Source organism: Schistocerca nitens, chromosome 10 (genome assembly GCF_023898315.1).
Source record: "Schistocerca nitens isolate TAMUIC-IGC-003100 chromosome 10, iqSchNite1.1, whole genome shotgun sequence".
NCBI classification, from domain to species: Eukaryota; Metazoa; Arthropoda; class Insecta; order Orthoptera; family Acrididae; genus Schistocerca; species Schistocerca nitens.
The window spans coordinates 79,697,851-79,718,367 of record NC_064623.1 but is presented as its reverse complement, the minus strand read 5'-3'; the positions used below and the strand labels follow the sequence as shown (position 1 = coordinate 79,718,367).

At 44.4% G+C, this 20,517-nt stretch overlaps 1 protein-coding gene across 1 annotated transcript in view; it reads left to right on the top strand.

The window, feature by feature from the left end:
* The window catches only part of LOC126209891 (serine/arginine repetitive matrix protein 2), a 690,162-nt gene that overhangs the window by 476,078 nt on the left and 193,567 nt on the right, over positions 1-20,517 (top strand). Inside the window, exon 4 of the mRNA XM_049939014.1 lies at positions 3,987-4,187. Coding sequence (XP_049794971.1) covers positions 4,164-4,187 — 24 coding nt within the window. The 5' untranslated portion in view covers positions 3,987-4,163. The remainder of the gene's footprint in view (positions 1-3,986; positions 4,188-20,517) is intronic.

Genomic DNA, 20,517 nt, shown 5'->3' with positions numbered 1-20,517 from the left:
TTCGATACAGAAGTGTTCGAATGTTACCCTGGTCAACGCATTCTCCAGATCTCTCAGTTGGAAAAGTGTGGATGCTGGTTGCCAAGAGACTGGCTGCCACCGCATGACAGCCGCTATAGTTGAATGCTGTCCTGGGGCTCAAGCAGGATTGGAATGACCGTCTCATAGATGCCACCCAGGCTCAGTTCGGTTGTGTTAGAGCAGCACTCCCAAAATTTTGTAATATGTTCTTTCAAATGTAATAGGAAAAAGTTCAACAGCCAAAATCGCTCATTATTGTTTTATTTTTGATGACTGTTTCCAGCAAATCTAAATTTCCACAATCAGATTTTATGCCTATCATTTGTGCAATACATAACACATCATTCCAGGGATATGCAGAAAGTGGTTGATAATAAAATAAGAGTGCTGAATGGACGAGCTCATGTCCACAGGCTGGCTTAAAGGAGAAAATTATAATTAGCGATCTTGGCTGTTGAAGTTTTTCTTCTATGTGTCATATTACTTTAGATCGCTCCCATACCTGAATGATGTCAAGCATATGTGACGTACATTGAAGCGCCAAAGAAACTGGTATAGGCATGCGTATCCAAATGCAGAGATATGTAACCAGGCAGAATACAGCGCTGCTGTCCGTAAAGCCTATATATGTAAGACAACAAGTGTCTGGCGCAGTTGTTAGATTGGTTACTGCTGCTACAATGGCAGGTTATTGAGATGTAAATGAATTTGAATGTGGTGTTACAGTCGTTGCAGCCGACCGAAGTGGCCGTGCGGTTAAAGGCGCTGCAGTCTGGAACCGCAAGACCGCTACGGTCGCAGGTTCGAATCCTGCCTCGGGCATGGATGTTTGTGATGTCCTTAGTTAGGTTTAACTAGTTCTAAGTTCTAGGGGACTAATGACCTCAGCAGTTGAGTCCCATAGTGCTCAGATCCATTTGAACCATTTTACAGTCGTTGCACGAGCGATAGGATACAGCATCTCCGAGGAAGCGATGAAATGGGGATTTTCCCGTACGAGTATTTCACGAGTGTACAGTGAATATCAGCAATCCGGTAAAACATCAAATCTCCGACTTCGCTGGGAAAGATCCTGGAAGAACGGGACCAACAATGACCGAGGAGAATCGTTCAACGTGGCAGAAGTGCAAGGCCGGCGGGTTGGCCGAGCGGTTCTAGGCGCTACAGTCTGGAACCGCGTACCGTTACTGTCGCAGGTTCGAGTCCTGCCTGGGGCATGAATGTGTGTGATGTCCTTAAGTTAGTTAGAATTAAGTAGTTCTAAGTTCTAGGGGACTGATAACCTCAGAAGTTCAGTCCCATAGTGCTCTGAGCCATTTTGAACCAGAACTGCAACCTTTCCGCAAGTTTCTGCAGATTTCAATGCTAGGGCGTCAACAAGTGTCGGCGTGCGAACTATTTAACGAAACATCATCGGTATGGGATTTGGTAACTGCACGACACAAAGCCTTACGCCTCACCTGCGCCCGTCAAAACCGACATTGGACATTTGATGACTGGAAACATGTTGCCTGGTTGGACGAGTCTCGTTTCACATTGTATCGAGCGGACGGACGTGTATGGGCATGGAGACGACTTCATGAGTCCAAGGTCCGTGCACGTCAGCAGGGGACTGCTGAAGCTGGTGGAGGCTCTGTGATGCTGTGGGACGTGTGCATTTGTAGTGTCATGGGACCCTTGATACGTCTAGATACTACTGTGACAGGTGACACGTGCATAAGCATCCTGTCTGGTCCCCTGCTTCCATTCATGTACATTGTGCACTCCGATGGACTTGGACAATTCCAGCAGGACAATGCGACACCACACACGTCCAGAATTGCTACAGAGTGGCTCCAGGAACACTCTCTTGAGTTTAAACACTTCCACTGGCCACTAAACTCTCCAGACATGACCATTATTGAGCATATCTGGGATGCCTTGCAACGTGCTGTTCAGAAGGGATCTCCACCCCCTCGTACTCTTACGGGTTTTTGACAGCCCTGCAGTACTACTTCAGACATTAGTCGAGTCCGTTCCACGTCGTATTGCGGCACTTCTGCATGCTCGCGCGAGCCCTATACGATATTAAGCATGATACGCCCGCTAAACCCGCTGGGCAGAACAGGTAATAGGATTGTGGAAAGGGCCAAAGGTTGAGGTCAGTTGCTCCTTCTAATTGTCATTTATTGCAACTTAATAACCTTTACAACGAAAGTGGCACTTAGCCAGAACTTTACCGAATGCAACTCTTTTCGGCTGAAGGCCTCCAAACAAGAAATCTTAACAAATCAACAAGACAAAAATCAAATTAAGATAGCAATAAAATAATTTAAAAAAAACAGCAAACATATGCAAAATACAATACAAATGGCTGAGGGCCGCAGTTAGATTTCAAAATTTTAGAATATATTACGATGGGCTTTTAAAGGCAGATGTCCAGAATGTTTATCAACAAGAAATATTAAAAAATCAACAAGATTAAAATGCAATTAATGAGGCAAATTAAGTAAATAAAAAAGGTATCATGGCTACGAAGAAAGCCCTAAGGCTAAGCAGATAGAACATACATATGCAAGGTGCAATACCAATGGCTGAAGGCCACAATTAAGTTTCAAAATTTTAAAATATATTACCATAATCATTTAAAGGCAGAAGGCCGCAATGTTCAAGATTGAAAGATAAAATTAAAAATTAATTTTGCAAAATTTTTAAGAAAAATAAAAAACTAACCAGAAGCCTTTAATTTAAAGTAGCTGACAACAGATAATTAAACACCGATGGCACTCAAAAGCCTCCAGGGATGTTGGTCTGTCCTCATTCACTTAGGTGAGACAGGTGGTGAGCCCAACTATACTTCATCTGTCGGGACCCAACCAGGGGACAGCCACGGACCGACCGACACAACGACTTGCTTCCGTCAATCAGTATATGAGAACTCAAGCCGTTAAGGTTGCAAACGTGATAATCCACACTGGAGTATGTATTAGGCGTCAAAATTACTCACCATGTTGGACATCGACAACAGGTGAGGAAAGGACGCAGCCTAAAAGTACGTTAGTGGCCAGGGCAGGTAACCAGAACACTAACGGCCACAAGACAGAAAATTCCACTGGTTCACTCAAATTGTAGTCGACCAAAATAGTTAATTGCACCGGATGGCGGCTAAATTTCAGCAGTAGAAACACTCGGTGTTGCTCACAGGAAAACCTCCACAACAGCAAACCACCAAAACGAACCACCACAACATGAATGGACGTGGCTTGGGTAGTTGAAACCACTACTCCACTTTGATGCCCTGGGTCGGTGAACCACGAAGCTCGTAGCGATCGGACAGCTCCACTCACGCTCCGACACTGCGCAGGGGCTACCAGCGGACCCAGCCGACTGCACCGCGCGGAGATGACTTCCCTCGTCCGCAACAACCGTCCGACTGCCTCCAGACCCCGTAACCGGAAACTATAAACACCAAACCAAAGATGGTACACGGGGCGAATATCGATACACATCACTGCTGCCACACATAGAAGGAAGAAAAACCAGCCGGCCGGTGTGACCGAGCGGTTCTAGGCGCTTCAGTCTGGAACCGCGTGACCGCTACGGTCGCAGGTTCGAATCCTGCCTCGGGCATGGGTGTGTGTGATGTCCTTATGTTAGTTAGGGTTAAGTAGTTCTAAGTTCTAGGGGACTGATGACCTCAGATGTTAAGTCCCATAGTGCTCAGAGCCAAGAAGAACCCCAACGGCGGGAAACCAAACACAGATAGACAGCGAAGTTCACGAAAACGCATAGCTGGGAGTGAGCACGGCTCAGTGCAGGTGCACCAGTTTGTTTGGCTCTTCAGTGCATGTTCCTTCTACCGTACTGTACGCACCCAGTGTTTGCTACGTTTTCTAGAATTGCAGTTTTGCGGCCAGCAGTGTAGATGCAGGGAATGCGCTATCTGACTGTGTGCTGACAGCAGGTTTCTGCCCCCTCTGCTGCAGGCGCACCTGGCCAGGAGCAGCGGCGCCGAGTCTGCCAGAAGCAGAAGCGATATGCCGGCGGGAGCTGTGTTGGCCAGGGCGGCCGAGGCGTGCAGCTGAGGGCGCGGCGGCTGGGCTGTACCGGCGGCTGGCAGCTGGGCTGGGCTGGGCTCGCAGCCATGACGTGACGTGCGGAGCATGGCCCTCACCACCGGCGTACCGGTAAGACACACTTACGTCACTTTTAATGTTTGCACTGTATGCAGATTTCATTTATTGCTATTTTTACTTGTGGTCTGCAGCCTATAAACGACTGAAAGCGGTGTATCACACTTACAGTATCTGATCAAAAGTGTCTGAATAGCTACTAGTCGACATTAATATGGGGTCTGTCAACGCTAAGCCTTATGTCGACTTGAACGCTGCTAGGGAAGCCTTCAGTGGAGTGTCTGAAAGTCTCTGGAGGAAATGCAGACCGTTTTACTATCAAGAGCCGCAGCCAGAGAAAGTAGTGGTCCAGAATGAGATTTTCACTCTGCAGCGGAGTGTGCGCTGATATGAAACTTCCTGGCAGATTAAAACTGTGTGCCGGACCGAGACTCTAACTCGGGACCTTTGCTAGTTCTGCAGCGTTCGCAGGAGAGCTTCTGTAAAGTTTGGAAGGTAGGAGACGAGGTAATGGCAGAAGTAAGGCTGTGAGGACGGGGCGTGAGTCGTGCTTGGGTAGCTCAGTTGGTAGAGCACTTGCCCGCGAAAGGCAAAGGTCCCGAGTTCGAGTCTCGGTCAAGCACGCAGTTTTAATCTGCCAGGAAGTTTCGAAAGTAGTGGTGTTGAACGCTGGGTGTGGAGCGAAGTCAAACAATCTGACTAAGCCTAAAGGTATTCCAATAGGTATAGCTCGGAACTCTGTGCAGGACAGTCCATTTCTGGAATAGAATTGTCTGCAAACCACAGAGTGCACTAGCAAGCTCATGCTAACACTCACCGTCTCCGAACCGTTCCTTTATTGTGTGCAGGATACAATACTGTAAAATGTATTCATGTCCTTCCGTATTAACGTTGTGGAAATCGCAATGGATTAGCCGAGCGGTCTAAGGCGCTGCAGTCCTGGACTGTGCGGCTGATCCCGGCGGTGGTTCGAGTCCTCCCTCGGGCATGGGTGTGTGTGTTGGTCCTTAGGTTAATTTCGGTTAAGTAGTGTGTAAGCTTAGGGACTGATAACCTTATCAGTTAACTCCCATAAGATTTCACACACATTTGAACATTTAAACCGCAATAACAAGACCACACCCTAACTGAAGACCTTCCCATTTTGGTAAAACCACCAACTACATACCTCACTACCCTCGAAGGCATTCGTCAAACCCACTTCCTTCCACCGGAGTACACAGAATGCGGCGCGATTCACCGCTTCAGAACAGCCGTCTGCAGTCACCGCTGCCCCGTGGCGTCTCCCTTTACACCACCTCCAGTGTCGCTTAGCACTGACTACAGAAATCTGTGGCTGATGAGTTGCTGTTCGAGCAGTGTACCCCACTCCTCTTTACTCATTGTGCAGGCTGGTTGCCAGCAGTACTCTGCAGCTCACGAGTGATCCCTTTCGCTGATTTCGTACGATCTCTTACAACCACGCCCTGCCAGTGCACGTCGATCAGTGTTCATCAGTACATCAGGTCAGTCCGGTTTTGGTTTAGCTGTGGTTCTTTCTTCGCAGTCCACTTCACTGTCGCACCACCAATAGTCGACTCTGGCAGCTTTACAAGGGTTGAAATGTCCCTGATGCATTTCTTCCTCAAGTGTCATCCAATGACTAGTCCACGTTCGAAGTCACAGAGCTTCCCCGAGCTACGCGTTCGGCATTACATAGGGCTGTCCAGGTTCTTTTGACCAGACAGTCAATAACTATTATTGCTACAGTCCATAGTACGTTACAAAATTGTATCCTTTTGTATAAGAAATCCAACACTATTTTACACCACTATTTAAAAAGAAGCGTTAAATCAATGGAAAGAGACTGATCCAGAGATGGAGGAGAAAATACACAGGGAAGGAGAGAATTACATTGAGAAAAGCAAACAAATGTTAACAATAATAAAAAGAGGTTACCGATTATGGAAAGAAGAGGTAAAGAACATATTGCTAGGCAGACGTGTTAATTATTCACGATCGTGTCATTGTTTTACCTGTAATGATGAAGGACAAACAACCAGGGGCATTCCACGACTCTGCGTCCGTGGGGCTGCAGCACCGCCGGCACACGGAAAACGTGGCTTCCTACATTCTGGCAGCTGTTCACACTGACTGATCCTCATGTGCCTGGCATGTAGCTTGTGTAGCGGATGCGCCTCTGCTCCTATCGTTACTCCGACACTGCAGAAGTGCGTTCTTCCCCTGTTCTGCTGCAGGCGGACCAAACTGGAACACCTGGTACTGGCTTGCAACTCAGCAGCCAAAACTCCTCGTACATACTTGCATACACCATACTCTTGGTAAAATATACGTAGTGCAAATCGTAGTTGTATATTCGAATAGAGTCAGACCCTTTTCCACCCCTACCCTGACAATAGGTGCCAAATGTGACCAGTCAGCCAAACACCGTGAAATCCGCGGATTTATCTCTGTCACCATCTTCTCAACTTCTTCCCTAGATATGTCAGCGCCATGTATGCTCGTTCAACCTGTGTTTGTTCAGGCATTTAATGACGTCTGCAGAAAGTTTGACTGAAACTGGTTCAGCATTACAAACCTACGCTTTACACGCCACGTCCCTTCACAACTCCACCCCCTCCTCCAACTACAGATTGGGGTCTGTACAGTCTGTAGATGCTTGCCGGGATGTGAAAGACAGATTCTGCTTGTCAGCTTAGCAAATAAAACAAACATCCTTTACACGCCACGTCCCTTCACAACTCCACCCCCTCCTCCAACTACAGATTGGGGTCTGTACAGTCTGTAGATGCTTGCCGGGATGTGAAAGACAGATTCTGCTTGTCAGCTTAGCAAATAAAACAAACATCCTGCCTAGTAGTCTCCTGTTTCCTGGTCCGTGGAGACACCAGGCTAAAATACCTACAGGAAGAAATTCTTTTGTCACGATAAATGACTTCTTTAATGAAAGCAATGGGAGGAAATAACAGACCAGTCGACAAGCAGTGAATTGAAATTATGACAACTTCATTCTTGATAAAAACAAACAAATGCGAGCAGTCGTGTCTCAAAGAACGGAACTTATCCAGCGCACAGTTGTGAGTTATATGACGAGCTTCCGACGTGCTTTGGGTGAAGCTAACTGAACATAAAATCTATATAGAATCAAACGATGAACAATGATAACTCGTCTAATCCTAGAGACAGTGATAAATGAGAAAGCGTAGATGGATCTTCAGAACTGAGAATAATGAACGAAATGAGTTGGTCACTAACGAAGCAGCCACGAGCATTCTACTGCGGAACGTCTTGACTGACGTTGAGTGAACCTAAACATGGATGTTTGCGAGATGATGGAAGCCAACATATGTATGGTGAAGTGGCAGCAACTATCGCACTCCCTGCTGCTAGTCAGGAAGTGAAACAGCCTAAAAACTGCAACGAAACGGAGCTGTGAGAGCGTCTCTCACACCCAGACCTCCAGATGTCACACACTCAGATCGGTGTCAAACGTTGTGTGTCGATAGAGTACCAGCCAAAACTCCCATGTGGTTCGTACTGTGCACTGTAGTCCAGCAGAACGAGCGTAGAAGTTAATCAAAAGTAACACCAGACCTACGGGGCACAGGGAAAGTGTATCTGTGAGCAATTAATGCGAATGGATTCCGCGGGTGAGTTGATAAGGCGCAAGGTCGTTGTATGCAACGCAGTTTAGTAATCACGATTCCGCTCCACCTGGAGTGCGCTCGTCGATATCCAGTGTTTCCTCTTCTGTGATGTTCGACGTATTCCACTGATCAATTATGTCCAGTAGGAGTGCTGCAAACTTTGCCTCATCTTCAGTTACTTCCGGCGTTGTACGAGCGTCGTTCAATAAGAAATACCCCACTTTTTTTCAGAACATTGAAACCGATAATAGTGGCTAACGGGCAAAAATTCTAACAATGAAGGAAGGAAGGAGCCACTAGGATCGGGCGAGGAAGCGGGGCCAAGGCTGGTAGAAGTAACACAACACCTTACTTCTAATGCATTTATTAAAACTAGCTAAAATACAATATACAATATGCCAAGATAATGAATATAGGGATAATCAAACCTTAAGAAACTAGTTCATCAACAATTTAACATTGTACCACGCAACATAGCACTGCGTATACCTTAAGGGCTGCAATCGCAAAGAAAGCCTGAAGGGCCAATTTAGCAAGAATACATATAACGTGTTCAGCCTGAAGGGCTGTGCAACTTCCAAGTACGGGGCCTGAAGGGCCAATTCATCAAGGTACTTAATAAACAGCTCAGCCTGGAGGGCTGGCCGATGGTTAAGGTTAGGCAATTTCTCCAAAATAGAAGGCAAATCAACAAATTTATCAGTAATCGAGCCTTAAGGGCCTCAGTACATTTAGAATCCACATTGAGCGTTAAGAACTATCATACAGCGAAGCAATTCCCTAAAACGTAGCAACCTTAAATAAATCAATTGATACTATCCAGCTTAAATCCTAGGGACAACAATACATGCATATACTTCTGAAAGGTAAACCTGCATAAAATCTAAATTTAAAAATGCAAACAATCGGACACCAACATGGCCAGCAAATTTACAAAAGTTTAACCACAGTTGCTGAGTATGAAATACAAGCAGCTGCAAGGCTAGCAATCAGTCATCGTGCCCCAATATCATGATTTACAATCTTCAGGTATTACGAAACAGGAAAATTACAAGGCGAGCCCCAAAGAGGAATTAAATGATGCCCTTCAATTACAAATCATTAGACCGCAACATAAAGCTGCCTCATTTCACAAACTGGCGTAAAAGCCCCCAGCTCAATCGACACTGTTCATATAGGCAAACATACAAATAAAATTGTCTAATCCTGTAAAATTCAGTCTAAAAGAGGGCTGATAATAACATACCGTATTAAACAATCTTTGAGATAAACACATGCACCAACAACTTTTAAGGTGTGCACAGCCACGTACTTCACGAATTTCTTTTCTTTCTCTCACGAAAGAACACGAAGGCTTGGAACTGACTACCAAATTGGTCACAAGAATCAATAGATAGCCACCAATACATCAGTACCTAATTAGACAGTCTCCTAGTGTGACATGACAGAGCAACAGTTCACATTCACAGCCTTTGATTCAACATGTTCTACTATCCTCGTTGTACAGCATCGACCATGCCCGGAGTGCCTAGTGCAAATTTTAACAAAGCAATTGACGCTCACGTCGACGCCTAACCGAGGAACCAGCCCAGCAGTACAGGAACAACCTACACACTCGAAGTCAAACTACGCAAACGCAGTGCAGAACTAACATTCAACCCTTTTACTTCATAGGTTCAGAACCGGCGAGCTAAACCGGTGGACGGAAAACACACAATGTCGGCGGCAGCAACATAAAGGAAGTCGCATACACCAACGTAATACAAGGCAATAGCAAGTCAAAAGCACAACGGCAATAGCGAAATATACTCAACTTCAGTCCCGGAGGAAAACGTGCCGCCCTCAGTGCTCAAAACGTTCCCGGAGGAACCGTCCTCGGCGACTCCCACTATTCTCCGGAACAGCAACATCACAGCTCCTTATTTCAATTCTCTTCCGACAAGAACAAGCGTAATCGGAGCTAACGGCTTCTTCAAGTCAGACACGCTATGCCGTAGAACCTCGCGGTGGAATCAGCCGGCCGACGCCACACAAACCACCGCCAGTAAGACAAACAAGCACTTCCGGAGTCGATGGCGTACCGCCACGCTTCACGACTCAGTCACTCCACTCCACCGACCTAGAGGGCGGGGCATGAGGCGAGGAGAACAGACGGCGCCGCCACGCGGAAAAGCGCCGGCGAAGAAGCCAAGGCGTAAATAGGGCTCGTGTTTAAACGAGACGGACAGAAGCACATGCTTATTGGTAAGAGTCAGAATTTGGTGACAATATACATCAACATGTCTTGTGCATGTCCTATTTTTCTCCATCACGTTCTATGGCCATACACCAACGTTGTGGAAGAGCATGTATTCCCTGCTTGTAAAAGCTCTTGTCCTGTAGGCGTAGCCATGTTTTCACTGCGTTACTGACACTCTGGTCATCTTCAAAGTGTGTTCCCCGTTGAGAATCTTTGAGCGGTCCATAGAGGTGGAAGTCAGAGGGTGCCAGGTCTGGACTGTAGGGTGAGCATTCGTGGAACCCATCTTCAGCACCACCGAGAGTTCCGATCATTGCAGACGCACTTCCAATGCTGACCGACAACTGCAGCGCCAATAGTCGAGTTGTGATGCGCCGGTCGGCACGAATAATGGCACGCGCACGATTCAGCACGTCCGGAGCAGTCCCGAACGTGGCTGATCATGGAGCTCTGTTTCTGCATTTCCTGAGGCTGTAAATTTCTTTACCCATCGCCCAACTGTACTCCTATCAACTGCAGCATCGCCAAACACTGCACACAAACGTCACGGATGTTCACCACGGTTTCTTTTTCCGCGTACAAGAATTCAATAACAGCTCGCTGCTTGTAATGTGCGTAGTAGGTGGACGCCATTATGACGCTGCACTACGGCTCTGCTATCTGCCACAACGGTTTGAAACTTCACCGGCGCACAGAACAAACATCAAATGTGAAGCACCAACAAGAACGTATGTGTATGTATATGCTAGGCATTATTTGTTGAACCAACCTCATATGTACACGGCAGTTGCTAGGCGACAGTTCATCGAGGACGTCAATAACGTTCCAGGGAACACGTCGCACTACAGGAGTACCTGTAGCGTGCAAACTGGATACCAACTGCAGACCCTTTTGTCTGTGTGTGACTCTAGCCACAACGCCCACATGTATTTTACGCGGCGCTGCCATCTGCAGTCACTTATTATTGTTACTTCTGCACGTGTGATGTAATTGTTTCTTTGTTCTGTTGTCCCACTGTTTATGTTCATTCTGTGAAACTACAAATGCACTAGCTGCTTCATCGCGAGAGGTGCCTGTTGCGTCGCACATGTCCGACAGAACACTACACCAAACTAAACAAATGTACTACCTATAGGTTTGCTGCTTTCAACTAACGAACCGAAAGCAGACTGCCAAAGCAACATTGCTATAAACACAGAAAAGTGTTTTTACATTTGAGGAAAGTGTTCTCCCATAGAACAGTTTCAGGTGTCAACCACTAAAAAAAAAATACTGTCAGTGGGGTTAGATGCCATCCTTGCTAGGACGACCTAACGCATTATCATGTCACTCACGGAATTCATTCGCATCAATTATTCACAGACATGCTTTTCTGTTCTCTAGTAGTTATGGTGTTACTTTTAATTCAAGTTTACTCCCGTTCGTCTGGACAACAGGACATAGTACAAACCAAATCGGAGTTTTGGTTGACACTCTATCGACATACAACGCTTGGTACCGATCTGAGTGTCTGACATCTGGAAGTTTGGGTGCGAGCAGTTTTGTAATCTCTGGGACACGGCACAGCTGCGCGTCTCTTCCAGTAGGAATAGGTCCCTGTGGCCAAGTTGACTGTGGGCGGCAATGTTCAAATGTGTGTTAAATCTTATGGGACTTAACTGCTAAGGTCATCAGTCCCTAAGCTTATACACTACTTAACCTAAATTATCCTAAGGACAAATACACACACCCATGCCCGAGGGAGGACTCGAACCTCCACCGGGACCAGCCGGGTGGCAATGCAAACTGTTCCTACTGTTTTCGGTCGAGTGGACCGCTCGATTAGTCATAATAAAAATTGCTCTGCCCATAATTGCCTATACTAGGGCAAGCTATCGGTGGTTACAGCTCGACGCAGAAAACTGCTTTTAATGTATACATCGGTAGCTTAATTTCATAGGCTTTTTAATTAATTGATATACGGGGTGTTTCAAGAGGAATGGTCAATACTCAGGTGTGTGACAGGAACGATCATTCGAAGCAAAAGAGTCTACTAAACATGGGCTCTAATATGCGTACCTTAAGAGCTGTCAGCATTCCTTCATCTTCGCTACTGTGAAACAAATTTGCTCTATTGCGATATCTTTGCTTCCGATATTTTGGGAGGAGGTAGTATGGATCAAAACAAGAAAAAATTGTCTGGTAAACATGCACATAGCTAAGAGGTATGAGGATTTGCTTTATAGATGTTTCATAGTAACAAAAATGATCAAGTGCCCATAACTCTCGAAGTATGCGTTTTAAAACTCATGATTACTACAGTTTTTTTGCTTCGAATAATCATTACTTCCATATTCCTGGCTACTGATTATTTCTCCTGGCAACCCTTTGTAGGCCCATGCCTACTACCACTGAACTCGAGATTACTTGAACAATACGAATCTGTGACTTTAAACGCGATTAAAATTTTATTCAAATCTGTTTCCTTGTAACGGGACTGGAGTGAATAAGTGCTTAATGAGATTTCTCCGCCGCACGGAGTAGCCGCGCAGTTAGAGGCGCCCCTCCCGCCGGAGGTTCGAGTCCTCCCTCGGGCATGGGTGTGTGTGTGTTCTGAGCATAAGTTAGTTTAAAGTTGTGTGTAAGTCTAGGGACCGATGACCTCAGCAGTTTCGTCCCTTAGGAATTCACACACACATTTGAACCATTTGAGATTTCTCCACTTCTACAAGTCCCAGAAGTCTCCTCGTTGCACATTCCTTGGGCCGGGGGTCCAAACTCAGATTAGCAGCCTTTAACTCTACTCAGTTTACTGTAACATCTGTCGGTTTCGATTATATTTACGCTAGCCCCTCTCCCCTTCCCCTCGCCACCCTCCCCTCCGCCTTCACACTTCACTTACCACCACGAACGACATCGGACCTGTCACCAATCAGCCTAGTGTTCAAAGCAAATATAACTTTGAAAGTAATGTAGATTCTTTTCGATTACCTTTCAATGTACCTCGTCGCCTCCCCCCACGAGTTGCTGTCAGCCTTGTGAGACCAAATGTAAAGCTAGTGGACTATAAAAGCGGCGAAACTGACGTCATCAAATAATGTTGTTGTTGTGGTCTTCAGTCCTGAGACTGGTTTGATGCAGCTCTCCATGTTACTCTATCCTGTGCAAGCTTCTTCATCTCCCAGTACCTACTGCAACCTACATCCTTCTGAATCTGCTTAGTGTATTCATCTCTTGGTCTCCCTCTACGATTTTTTCCCTCCACGCTGCCCTCCAATGCTAAATTTGTGATCCCTTGATGCCTTAAAACATGTCCTACCAACCGATCCCTTCTTCTAGTCAAGTTGTGCCACAAACTTCTCTTCTCCCCAATCCTATTCAATACCTCCTCATTAGTTACGTGATCTACCCACCGTATCTTCAGCATTCTTCTGTAGCACCACATTTCGAAAGCTTCTATTCTCTTCTTGTCCAAACTGGTTATCGTCCATGTTTCACTTCCATACATGGCTACACTCCATACAAATACTTTCAGAAACGACTTCCTGACACTTAAATCAATACTCGATGTTAACAAATTTCTCTTCTTCAGAAACGATTTCCTTGCCATTGCCAGTCTACATTTTATATCCTCTCTACTTCGACCATCATCAGTTATTTTACTCCCTAAATAGCAAAACTCCTTTACTACTTTAAGTGTCTCATTTCCTAATCTAATCCCCTCAGCATCACCCGATTTAATTTGACTACATTCCATTATCCTCGTTTTGCTTTTGTTGATATTCATCTTATATCCTCCTTTCAAGACACTGTCCATTCCGTTCAACTGCTCTTCCAAGTCCTTTGCTGTCTCTGACAGAATTACAATGTCATCGGCGAACCTCAAAGTTTTTACTTCTTCTCCATGAATTTTAATACCTACTCCGAATTTTTCTTTTGTTTCCTTTACTGCTTGCTCAATATACAGATTGAATAACATCGGGGAGAGGCTACAACCCTGTCTCACTCCTTTCCCAACCACTGCTTCCCTTTCATGCCCCTCGACTCTTATAACTGCCATCTGGTTTCTGTACAAATTGTAAATAGCCTTTCGCTCCCTGTATTTTACCCCTGCCACCTTCAGAATTTGAAAGAGAGTATTCCAGTTAACGTTGTCAAAAGCTTTCTCTAAGTCTACAAATGCTAGAAATGTAGGTTTGCCTTTTCTTAATCTTTCTTCTAAGATAAGTCGTAAGGTTAGTATTGCCTCTCGTGTTCCAACATTTCTACGGAATCCAAACTGATCTTCCCCGAGGTCCGCTTCTACCAGTTTTTCCATTCGTCTGTAAAGAATTCGCGTTAGTATTTTGCAGCTGTGACTTATTAAACTGATAGTTCGGTAATTTTCACATCTGTCAACACCTGCTTTCTTTGGGATTGGAATTATTATATTCTTCTTGAAGTCTGTGGGTATTTCGCCTGTCTCATACATCTTGCTCACCAGATGGTAGAGTTTTGTCATGACTGGCTCTCCCAAGGCCGTCAGTAGTTCTAATGGAATGTTGTCTACTCCCGGGGCCTTGTTTCGTCTCAGGTCTTTCAGTGCTCTGTCAAACTCTTCACGCAGTATCTTATCTCCCATTTCATCTTCATCTACATCCTCTTCCATTTCCATAATATTGTCCTCAAGTACATCGCCCTTGTATAAACCCTCTATATACTCCTTCCACCTTTCTGCCTTCCCTTCTTCGTTTAGAACTGGGTTGCCATCTGCGCTCTTGATATTCATACAAGTGGTTCTCTTCTCTCCAAAGGTCTCTTTTAATTTTCCTGTAGGCAGTATCTATCTTACCCCTAGTGAGACAAGCCTCTACATCCTTACATTTGTCCTCTAGCCATCCCTGCTTAGCCATTTTGCACTTTCTGTCGATCTCATTTTTGAGACGTTTGTATTCCCTTTTGCCTGCTTCATTTACTGCATTTTTGTATTTTTTCCTTTCATCAATTAAATTCAATATTTCTTCTGTTACCCAAGGATTTCTATTAGCCCTCGTCTTTTTACCTACTTGATCCTCTGCTGCCTTCACTACTTCATCCCTCAGAGCTACCCATTCTTCCTCTACTGTATTTCTTTCCCCCATTCCTGTCAATTGTTCCCTTATGCTCTCCCTGAAACTCTCTACAACCTCTGGTTCTTTCAGTTTATCCAGGTCCCATCTCCTTAAATTCTCACCTTTTTGCAGTTTCTTCAGTTTCAATCTGCAGTTCATAACCAATAGATTGTGGTCAGAATCCACATCTGCCCCTGGAAATGTCTTACAATTTAAAACCTGGTTCCTAAATCTCTGTCTTACCATTATATAATCTATCTGATACCTATTAGTATCTCCAGGATTCTTCCAGGTATACAACCTTCTTTTATGATTCTTGAACCAAGTGTTAGCTATGATTAAGTTATGCTCTGTGCAAAATTCTACAAGGCGGCTTCCTCTTTCATTTCTTCCCCCCAATCCATATTCACCTACTACGTTTCCTTCTCTCCCTTTTCCTACTGACGAATTCCAGTCACCCATGACTATTAAATTTTCGTCTCCCTTCACTACCTGAATAATTTCTTTTATCTCGTCATACATTTCATCAATTTCTTCATCATCTGCAGAGCTAGTTGGCATATAAACTTGTACTACTGTAGTAGGCGTGGGCTTCGTGTCTATCTTGGCCACAATAATGCGTTCACTATGCTGTTTGTAGTAGCTAACCCGCACTCCTATTTTTTTATTCATTATTAAACCTACTCCTGCATTACCCCTATTTGACTTTGTATTTATAACCCTGTATTCGCCTGACCAAAAGTCTTGTTCCTCCTACCAGCGAACTTCACTAATTCCCACTATATCTAACTTTAACCTATCCATTTCCCTTTTTAAATTTTCTAACCTACCTGCCCGATTAAGGGACCTGACATTCCACGTTCCGATCCGTAGAATGCCACTTTTCTTTCTCCTGATAACGACGTCCTCTTGAGTAGTCCCCGCCCGGAGATCCAAATGGGGGACTATTTTACCTCCGGAATATTTTACCCAAGAGGACGCCATCATCGTTAACCTTACAGTAAAGCTGCATGCCCTCGGGAAAAATTACGGCTCTAGTTTCCCCTTGCTTTCAACCGTTCGCAGTACCAGCACATCAAGGCTGTTTTGGTTAGTGTTACAAGGCCAGATCAGTCAATTATCCAGACTGTTGCCCCTGCAACTACTGAAAAGGCTGCTGCCCCTCTTCTGGAACCAAATGTTTGTCTGGCCTCTCAACAGATACCCCTCCGTTGTGGTTGCACCTACGGTACGGCCATCTGTATCGCTGAGGCACGCAAGCCTCCCCACCAACGGCAAGGTCCATGGTTCATGGGGGAAGTAATCAAATAATACTACGTCAAAAATTTTGCACCTCACGAGGCCACACACGACGTTTGTTTATTAGCTGCGCGAGCATAGCCTTATTTTTTGGTTATTGTCTTATAGAGTGATGCTTTTGGCGTATTACCACCACGGATCTTATTCTTTACGAGATTACAGACCGATTGCATGCGATTTAGGTCTAGATCAATGGTTCTCAACATTTCTGGAACCGACACCCCCCTTGTCCTGCCCTCCGCCCTTTTGGTCTGAAGCCAGGTATTGCCAGTGTATAGGAAACTCTTTGAGCCGAAGCCATTCTCACGTCTTTTTCTCTACCTACAACGTTACACGCTTGCATTATGCAACACTGGGCCGCCTACACATAATTACAGATTTTCATTCTCTCGCAATCTTAGCAGCCACCCACGCTAAAATAACATTACCTGGATCCGCTCTAAGAGCACGTAAGGCTTCCTCTCAGCTGATGTTGCATTACTCTTGGGTGGACGTGGCCCTGGCGACACAAGACATCACTCCCTCTTAACGTATTCTGCAACATTTTAAACAGTTTAAAAACAGCCTGTTCAACAGAACTTATAAAAACAATTATTGGTAAAAGCAGCATTCCCGTAAGTTATTCGAACATTTTACATAGCTAGAGAAACTCGTCTTACCATAATGGTAAGACAGAGATTTAGGAACCCGGTTTTAAATTGTAAGACATTTCCAGGGGCAGATGTGGATTCTGACCACAATCTATTGGTTATGAACTGCAGATTGAAACTGAAGAAACTGCAAAAAGGTGGGAATTTAAGGAGATGGGACCTGGATAAACTGAAAGAACCAGAGGTTGTAGAGAGTTTCAGGGAGAGCATAAGGGAACAATTGACAGGAATGGGGGAAAGAAATACAGTAGAAGAAGAATGGGTAGCTCTGAGGGATGAAGTAGTGAAGGCAGTAGAGGATCAAGTAGGTAAAAAGACGAGGGCTAATAGAAATCCTTGGGTAACAGAAGAAATATTGACTTTAATTGATGAAAGGAGAAAATATAAAAATGCAGTAAATGATGCAGGCAAAAAGGAATACAAACGTTTCAAAAATGAGATCGACAGGAAGTGCAAAATGGCTAAGCAGGGATGGCTAGAGGACAAATGTAAGGATGTAGAGGCTTGTCTCATTAGGGGTAAGATAGATACTGCCTACAGGAAAATTAAAGAGACCTTTGGAGAGAAGAGAACCACTTGTATGAATATCAAGAGCTCAGATGGCAACCCAGTTCTAAACGAAGAAGGGAAGGCAGAAAGGTGGAAGGAGTATATAGAGGGTTTATACAAGGGCGATGTACTTGAGGACAATATTATGGAAATGGAAGAGGATGTAGATGAAGATGAAATGGGAGATAAGATACTGCGTGAAGAGTTTGACAGAGCACTGAAAGACCTGAGACGAAACAAGGCTCCGGGAGTAGACAACATTCCATTAGAACTACTGATGGCCTTGAGAGAGCCAGTCATGACAAAACTCTACCATCTGGTGAGCAAGATGTATGAGACAGGCGAAATACCCTCAGACTTCAAGACGAATATAATAATTCCAATCCCAAAGAAAGCAGGTGTTGACAGATGTGAAAATTACCGAATTATCAGTTTAATAAGTCACAGCTGCAAAATACTAACGCGAATTCTTTACAGACGAATGGAAAAACTGGTAGAAGCGGACCTCGGGGAAGATCAGTTTGGATTCCGTAGAAATGTTGGAACACGCGAGGCAATACTAACCTTACGACTTATCTTAGAAGAAAGATTAAGAAAAGGCAAACCTACATTTCTAGCATTTGTAGACTTAGAGAAAGCTTTTGACAACGTTAACTGGTATACTCTCTTTCAAATTCTGAAGGTGGCAGGGGTAAAATACAGGGAGAGACAGGCTATTTACAATTTGTACAGAAACCAGATGTCAGTTATAAGAGTTGAGGGGCATGAAAGGGAAGCAGTGGTTGGGAAAGGAGTGAGACAGGGTTGTAGCCTCTCCCCGATGTTATTCAATCTGTATATTGAGCAAGCAGTAAAGGAAACAAAAGAAAAATTCGGAGTAGGTATTAAAATTCATGGAGAAGAAGTAAAAACTTTGAGGTTCGCCGATGACATTGTAATTCTGTCAGAAACAGCAAAGGACTTGGAAGAGCAGTTAAACGGAATGGACAGTGTCTTGAAAGGAGGATATAAGATGAACATCAACAAAAGCAAAACGAGGATAATGGAATGTAGTCAAATTAAATCGGGTGATGCTGAGGGAATTAGATTAGGAAATGAGACACTTAAAGTAGTAAAGGAGTTTTGCTATTTAGGGAGTAAAATAACTGATGATGGTCGAAGTAGAGAGGATATAGAAAGTAGACTGGCAATGGCAAGGAAATCGTTTCTGAAGAAGAGAAATTTGTTAACATCGAGTATAGATTTAAGTGCCAGGAAGTCGTTTCTGAAAGTATTTGTATGGAGTGTAGCCATGTATGGAAGTGAAACATGGACGATAACCAGTTTGGACAAGAAGAGAATAGAAGCTTTCGAAATGTGGTGCTACAGAAGAATGCTGAAGATAAGGTGGGTAGATCACGTAACTAATGAGGAGGTATTGAATAGAATTGGGGAGAAGAGGAGTTTGTGGCACAACTTGACTAGAAGAAGGGATCGGTTGGTAGGACATGTTTTGAGGCATCAAGGGATCACAAATTTAGCATTGGAGGGCAGCGTGGAGGGAAAAAATCGTAGAGGGAGACCAAGAGATGAATACACTAAGCAGATTCAGAAGGATGTAGGCTGCAGTACGTACTGGGAGATGAAGAAGCTTGCACAGGATAGAGTAGCATGGAGAGCTGCATCAAACCAGTCTCAGGACTGAAGACCACAACAACAACAACAGAGAAACTCGAGTCTCACAGTGTTCACAATGATTTGCTGTTTAGTGTACGTTCCACATAAAATTCTATGTATAGGCCTAATACATAATAAATTTACATGAAACTTAAAATTTCTTTCAGTTTTATACAGTAAGTAAAATAGTTTTTTTTTTTTTTTTTGATGATTTATTTTCCTGTTCATTCACATATGATTTTGAGAACAAACTGCCTGATACGGCTGTCACCAAGTACCTTCATATCTTCTAGACAGAAAACAGTGACAATGAGCTTAAAAGTTTAAAGCAATGCTTTACAATTTACGCCCAAGATTTCCTGCTATAGAAAGACTCCTTTATTTCATCTTAGATGTTGCTCTTGTACTTGGTATCTGCTACCCCATTCTTATCTCCCTCCCTCCCTCTCATTCTCTCTCTCTCTCTCTCTCTCTCTCTCTCTCTCTCTCTCTCTGTCCTAGTGTCAGTATAACCAGTAGGCCTCACCCTTCTTTTTATTCGCTGAAGAGCCTTCGCTGACTTTGTCCCCGCAGCTCTGTGAGCACATACACTCGCACCGCAGCACGGCGACACAGCAAGGAAAGTCCTGTTTTCTCTATTGTAGTTACATATCAGCCACTCGTATATCGATTTATTGGCGGACAGAGCTCCACTTCTGATCGCACAGGTGCGCTCTTGGCGTTGGAAATAGTTACGTGGTGGTGTCCCCTTGCATTTTTCGTAGTTTATTTACCATGTATGTATGTAATATGCATCAAAGTACAAGTCACGGAACTGCTTAATGATCAAATATGGGTTTTCAGACTTGACGATTTAGTTTTAGTTTTTATAACAAAAAGTGCGTTACTTACGCTAAAATAGGTAAAATAAGGAATGCAGATGCAGGAGGCTAAGCTACAGATCAATTTATTGCCACCAGGGCCCGTTCAACAACATTTTCCAGCACGAGCGACGTATTATTTGATGCCACCCCTCAGACATGGGTTGCCTTTTTTGGGCTCATGTTAAGGTCATTAAAAATCACTGTAGATATAGTGACTGATGAAGTAGGTTGTTTTTCGCATTCCGACACCAATCGCTATAAACGGAACCCTTGAGGGATCACTTTCTTGTCTGACTGACTGTGTCTGTCCGCCTGTTAAAAGCCCTTTCTCTCGGGTACGGGCAGAAATGTTAAGTTGGCATTTATGTGAAATACTAAAGTCTACTATGGTCCCTTGGCAGTGTAAAAAATT